Here is a 7299-nt window from a genome sequence, read left to right as displayed (position 1 = left end):
CAATTATTTTCTAACCTGCCTGCATGCTGTTTTGACCCCATGACTAGCCACCAGGTGGCGCTGAAGCACAGGAATGTGAACGCATGGGGAAAGCTTGGCACTGATATGCACCACATTCTGAAGGTTAGTGATTTCCAACTGTGCAGCAGCCTAAAGTCAAAATACTGCAAGCGAAATCCAGGTAATCATAATTTGAATCATAACACAGGCATCACAGGTGTGTGTGTGTGTGTGTGTGTGTGTGTGTGTGTGTGTGTGTGTGTGTGTGTGTGTGTGTGTGTGTGTGTGTGTGTGTGTGTGTATTTGAGGCTATAATATTACTTAATGCTTCATGTTAACAATGTTAACCAGCCTCCCCTGACTACTGATTACTTGCTGCTTCTTTTACACACTAGGTAATGAATGACCAGGGTGTCCCAGCAGCAGCCATTCACCTGTCGGTCATTGGTTTCTAGCTGAGGGCGCAGAGAGAATTTGCTGAATTTTGTGCTCAGTTACTGGAGGAAATATTTGGCAGCAGACCTCCACGTTTTACCGAGGGTACTCGTAAGGATGAAGGTTGATATTCATAATCATATTTTACCAAAGGAGTGGCCCGATTTGAAGCAGGTAGGCACCGAGAGACACAAGCTCATTGAGGATTTGAGAGGTTTTTATAACAGCTTAGAGCCTCCAAAGTAAATCCACTGAGTGGGTTTAAAAAACCACATCTCTGTATCAGTTCCGCAGCAGGCAGAGCTTCAATTCAAAGCAAGTCAAATACAATGTGCAGACTTTTCCCATTGGAGTGTCAGCATGGAGTTTAACAGCTCACTCCATAAATCTGTGTTCTCTATGGATGGTTAAACTTTAATCAATAGGTGGCGTTTGGCCTTGCTCTTGCCTGTCCTATCTGTTATCTGCTCCTGCTCTTATGTCTTTGTTACTATGGAGGCCTCTGGCCTTAGCTAATGATTTCCCATGTTTAGTGCTGGACAGAAGACATGCTCTGCAGACTGGTGCCCAATATGCAAATAAGTAATAAAGTGGTAACCTACACTTTTCCCTTTGTACAGACAAATAAATGCACGGTAATACTGTATAGTGACATTGCTTATGTTATATGTCTACATGATACCAGAGAGGTCAACAGGAATATAAATACACTATAATAGAGTATAAAAGTCCTGCATAAAAACTACAGCACATGAAAATCCTTTGTATTTGACAATGTTTTACAGCTGAGGTCTCTGAGACCCTCTGAAAAGAAGTAATGCATCATTTTCTGCAACAGACTTCTGAAACACATCCTTAGTTCAAAATTACTTTTATGAGTAGTTTTCATAAAATTCATGTCATGAAGTATCAAGGTGACAATACAATATCACATCATTGTTAGGCCGCTAAAGAGGGCCTGGTTACTCATAAACTCAAACAGAACATCAGGCTTAACTTGTTATAAAATCCACTGGTATGCATGCATTCCATTTAATGCAAAGAAATAACTACTTGAAGACTGAATCCATTCCCACATTTTGAATGGCTCAAGCTTATCTGTGGCATCAACACATTTCACAGTACTGCAACTCTGTAGGGATATGAAACAGGGCTTTATGACTGTTTTGCTCACGTAGATCATTCACGGCTTCATCTGTATTCACGAGTCAACAGCCTCAGATGGCACTCATTTTGAATTACTTGGAGTGCTGCGGTGGAAAGTCCTCCAGGATAGAGATTGAACCCTCGCAGATGGGATAACGCAATCAATGGCTGCTTTCCCACAGCGCGGGGGATACCAAACTATGTTTATGTTAATATAGAGACTTTACATCTAAAATAAAGACACCAGATATGTAATCTAACGCATAGCCTTATGTGTTTTTCAATATGTGATATTTTAAAATCCACTCAATGATTAAGGCGAGACACCACTGGTCAATTTTGAGAGTTTGGGCTATGTTGCCTTCACAACATGTCTTCTTTCAGACAAAACAAAAAGGAAACATACAAAATATATATTTATTGTGTTAATTTTTCTAACTTTGTCTATTTGCGCCTGTAGATTTCTCCTAAATTCACCAAAAGTTAGCATTAGATATAACTAATTAGTTCATTTAACTGCAACACAAATAGTGTCTTAAGTAATCAACTGGGAAAGTTTCATGGTGAAATCTATTAGTTACATTTTATGTACCCTATTTACCTGCAGTGTCTTGCAAAATGTACGGATTTTATCAATACATATCCTTAAAGGTCATTTTCTCCAAATGTGTTTTTCTCACTATTTCCACTTCCGTACCCCTTATATAAACCAAACTTTCCGGTCTCATTCCTATCTATATTCTGAAGGTTTTTTATGGAGGCGTTTGTTCATATCTCATTCATAGCCTAATTTATATAACATTTTATACCTAAAAACATGGCAAGAAAATATTTTTTTAAATGGACAGTGACAGTATTATCAAAATGTATTTGAATGATTTTTGTTTCCGATGTGTGTTCCAAACATGTATACAAATTAGTGCATATAAGATAATGCCTCATTTCCATATTTAAACATTAAATTGTTTCAATGTAAGTAATCAACTGGGGAAGTTTTATGGTGATGTATATTAGCTGTTGTTTACCCTATACACCTGTAGTGTCTCTCTTTAAGCACAATCACTCTTTTGCATGTGTTTCAGAGGTATGGCTATGATGGATTTGTCCAGCTTCACCATCACTGCAAGGTGAGTCACAGTTTGTTTTTTTGTATGCATGTACAGACAGGGTACATGAGCCCATATACCATTGTACTGCATACAATGCTCTGGACACAGCAGGTGCCTCCCGGCTGCACCCCACCCTGTGGACCTTTCAGGCCCGTCCTCGACATGTGAGCAGCTGCAGGACTCAGCACGGTGCCACTGCATCACTTCAATCACCCCCGCAAAACAGCAGAACACAGAGCGGCCTGGCAGCTGTGGAGCTAATGCAACTTTTACATCCCGCAATGGTTGAGCTTTTGGCATCAGCAGACTGCACATAAGGACGAATAGTTGATTGTGTCACGTTGATGCATTCAAACATAAGATGAGCATCTGTTTACATCCTGATGCCAATGTTAAAACATAATCTATGAGGACTCCAGGTCACATTGTAACACATTGTGTGGATGCACCCATGATGTTAAATTACAGACATTACCAGGGGAAACAACAGTGTCCAGATGTTTGTATGTCTGCATGTAAATACCTATGAATACCTTTACAAAGACATGTTGTCTGTGGTGACATATTAATGCCAGGTGTAGATGAAAGTTTACATCTCAGATGGGTTTCATGAAACAGAGTGAATCAACTCTCTGCCGCCATCAGGTGGTTGTATTTGGAAGTGTTATGATATCCAAATGTCACATAATCTTATTAGTTTGAAAATTTGAGTGAAATGACTGAAGAATAACAAATATGACAATGTGTACAAGCTTCATAACGGAGGGACAAAGAACATGTTTAATTTCAGTCACATTAATAGCTACGGAAGAGGACCAGGGCCACGTGAAAAAGGAATTTGAGTTCTGAGTTTAAGTCTGAAACTTGGGAATAAAGTCAGCATCCTGACTTTAAATACAGAACTACATTTTTTTAAGGCATTTTTTAATTAAATTCTGACTTTAAACTTAGAATACTAAGAATAAAGTCAGAATACTGACAAACTCAGATTTTAAATATACTTTTCACATGTGGCCCTAATCCTCTTCTGTGAACAGGGGATATGACTGCTGGTCATGTTGTGTTTCAGGGTGAAGCGAACATGATGAAGGGTGGGAAGCTGTTCCGAGTGATCCAAGAGAACTGCTGGGATGCAAACGCACGCATAAGGGACATGGATCAACATGGTACATATGCACAGACATAAGAGAACAAGTATTACAGTGTTTCACGCTATTGATGGCTTAAACGTATATGTTTCTGTTTCTGACCCTTCAGGTGTCACAGTTCAAGCCCTTTCTACTGTCCCTGTGATGTTCAGTTACTGGGTAACTACACTAAAACAATGCGGCTATTGTGTTTTATTGCTGTGTGGTAAAGACCTGAATCATAGTGTTGTTTACAGTTCCCTACATTACTGTGAGCTACAGCTACCCAATCTTGTTTAAACAAGGAACAAATTAAATACCCATTGTAATCTTATTTTCGGATTACAGGCCAAACCTCATGACACGCTGGATCTCTGTGTCATTCTAAATGATGATTTGGCCCAGACAGTGCGCAGCCACCCCACAAGGTTTGTGGGCCTGGGCACTCTGCCCATGCAAGCCCCTGACTTGGCCGTGCTGGAGATGAGGCGCTGTGTGAAGGAGCTGGGCTTCCCTGGGGTGCAGATTGGCTCACATATCAACAACTGGGACCTCAACGCCACTGAACTCTATCCTTTCTATGCTGTGAGACATTGAATATTGTAGTACATGCTTACATAATGTTCCTGGTGTTAGTTGCAAATGTACCTACGTATGATTACACTGGTTTGACTAATTTCATACAGATGTGCATGACATTCCTTTTTTATTCAGAGGGCCATGTTCACATTCATCAATAAAATACTGATCTTGTGGTTTGTATTCCATACAGGCAGCAGAGGAGCTGGGCTGCTCCATATTTGTCCACCCGTGGGACATGCAGACAGACGGGAGGATGGCTAAGTATTGGCTGCCCTGGCTGGTGGGTGAGGGAGATGGAGGAGGAACAGGAGATATTGAATATCCCCCTGGTCGAGTCAATACAAAATAAAATGCACTTGTCTTGTAAAAATGTATTCACTTCTTTGTGACTGAAATACATCCATGTTTAATTATATGTGCATAGAAAACCAAACCGATGCAAAAACACATACATTATACCCACTATAACATCAAATGCCAAAGCATCCTGCTGGTTCTTTTTGATTAAACTTTTTCACAAATAGATATTTTAGCAGCATTTTTGATTGATCAGAAATATTCAAACATTCAAAATGAAATTTAAAGTGCAATTGTGTGTAAAGGTTTAAATCGGAGTATTTAGAATAGCAAAGGAATTACAATTACAGTTTAAAATACTGGATATAATTCAACACTCCTATAGTGTGGCCTGTACGTCAGTACTATAGTGTACTATACAGTTGTTGACTGTAAGGCTAATGGATCCAAACAGATTATTCTTGTTCCCCCTGACATCTGATCCTGTGCTTTTGGTCAGTACCGATAGCGAAACCGAGTATTGGATCTCCGCATTCATAATCAAAACCTATCATTGTATTTTCCCAAGTGTTAAAAACTCTCACATTGGCGTTGATATTATTTGAGTATAGTAGCTTTCACATCATATTTGATAGATTGTGATTATGTGACCAATAATGCTCAACTTTTTGATTTTGTTTCTGCCACTTAATATATTAACCATCTAGCTATATATTGTTTTATATTAACAACACATTTAATTAAAGTACAGTTTGATAAGAAAGGTTATGTATTGGTGTCTTTTCCATCTCAAAGGCATGCCGTCAGAGACAACCATGGCTATTTGCTCGATGATATTCGGAGGCATCTTTGAGAAATTTCCTAAATTGAAAGTCTGCTTTGCACATGGAGGTATGCACCAGAAGTGTTGCTGAATCGTGGCGCATTCAAGTCGCAGCAGAGTAATATAAGCTCTAAGGTGTCAATTTCAAAATATTCTTCAAGCTCAGATGTTGTCAAACTGTATTGCTTTTGTTCATCTGGTTACAGGTGGTTCTTTTCCATTCACCGTTGGCAGAATTGAACATGGCCACAAAGTCCGCCCTGACCTGTGTGCAGTGGACAACGAGATCAGTCCACGGAAATGCCTCGGTTCTTTCTACACCGACTCCCTCGTTCACGATCCCATCTCCCTGAAGCTGCTGATCGACGTAATTGGAAAAGTGAGCTTGTATTCATCATTCATTCAACACACAAACCACGTCATAGAGGGCTCATGCATTGAGAAGACACTGAAGGAGTGTTGGCAGTTGTGAGCGTGGAGGGTGCGTGGGTAGTTTGAAGTATTATTTCTGTAAAACCACTTTAACCTTCGATACAAAAACAGTTTACCCAGGCTCATTAAAGTAGCAGTGCTCTTGCTTAGTACACTCTAAGGCAGTTCTACTGGAATTATTACAGTAATTATTCCTGCTTTCATCAATTTGACAGAGATACTGTAGATGTGTATAACATGCATGTGTTTCTCTTTCAGGATAAAGTAATGCTGGGAACAGATTATCCATTCCCGCTGGGTGAGCTGCAGCCTGGATCACTGATTGAGTCAATGGATGAATTTGATGACACACTAAAGGTAACAATATGTTCCTCTACTTCATTAAAATGGATTTACCTTTACTGCGGTCATTAATTGACTCTAGTTTCTCTACAGAGACTTTGGTAGAATGAAAGCAGCATCCCAAACATCTTTGATTTCAAAATGTCTAGATGTAATTGCATAAATGAACAAATGCTTTTTAAAAGTACTGCATGTTTGATCCAGTATTTTAAAATGGTTTGTACTTTATTTTGCAGGATAAATTGCTTGCTGGAAATGCAGTGGAATTTTTGGGCCTGAAACGAGAACAATTTGAGTGATCTGAGATACAACTGCTGCTCACAATGATTCAGTGCAATGGCTTTATTCAAATATCCACATTTGGATGAGTTCCTTTTGGGATCAGCTTGTGTGGTAGACAGACTATAACCAATATTGTTGTTTGACATAATAAAGTAATTGAGTATTATACTCTCATTATGTGAATTGCCTTATTTGTTTGATGCTATTTATCCTCACTTTATTCTTACCAACATCTTATGGTTATCGCCGTCATCAGAGTTTATTTTTGTTAGTTAGAGGATACTAACAGCCACTGAGTGTAACAGAGAACTCTTTCCACTCAATGTTTTCAGGGAAGGATTTGTCAATCCCATTATTACTTTATTTTTGTTTTTATTGTGTTATAAAGTAATTACAGCTTCAGGGACAAATAAACACTATTACAAAAGGACACACGTGCAGGGATGCTCCAGTTTCTTACTACAAATTACCCAACAGATCTCTTACAGTTAATGTGATGCCCCTCACTTCTTAAAAATGAATAATCCTACACTCAAAATGCTAAAATGGTGGCATTAATATGTGCTCTATTTCAAAGGAATTACGCAAGGATTCCTCTTCTCTGGCTAACATAAACTCAGCTCATAGAAATCAAGCATGTATTCTATCTTTCTTGCCGTTGCAACACTACAAAATCATGCATCCAACTTCAACTTTATTTGTCCCTGAATGGCAATTGGTTATG

At 39.0% G+C, this 7299-nt stretch overlaps 1 protein-coding gene across 1 annotated transcript; it reads left to right on the top strand.

Annotated features, from left to right (window-relative positions):
- The first annotated feature begins 552 nt into the window (after positions 1–552).
- Positions 553–6592, top strand: acmsd (aminocarboxymuconate semialdehyde decarboxylase). The gene is made up of 10 exons (XM_029459532.1): positions 553–609; positions 2664–2708; positions 3760–3856; positions 3948–3997; positions 4166–4402; positions 4590–4683; positions 5492–5587; positions 5726–5898; positions 6210–6308; positions 6530–6592. The coding sequence occupies exons 1-10, from the start codon at positions 553–555 to the stop codon at positions 6590–6592; spliced, it is 1011 nt and encodes a 336-aa protein (XP_029315392.1).
- The last annotated feature ends 707 nt before the right edge of the window (positions 6593–7299 follow it).

The sequence above is a fragment of the Cottoperca gobio genome, chromosome 21 (assembly GCF_900634415.1).
Source record: "Cottoperca gobio chromosome 21, fCotGob3.1, whole genome shotgun sequence".
NCBI lineage: Eukaryota > Metazoa > Chordata > Actinopteri > Perciformes > Bovichtidae > Cottoperca > Cottoperca gobio.
This window is presented reverse-complemented; position numbering and strand designations above follow the sequence as displayed.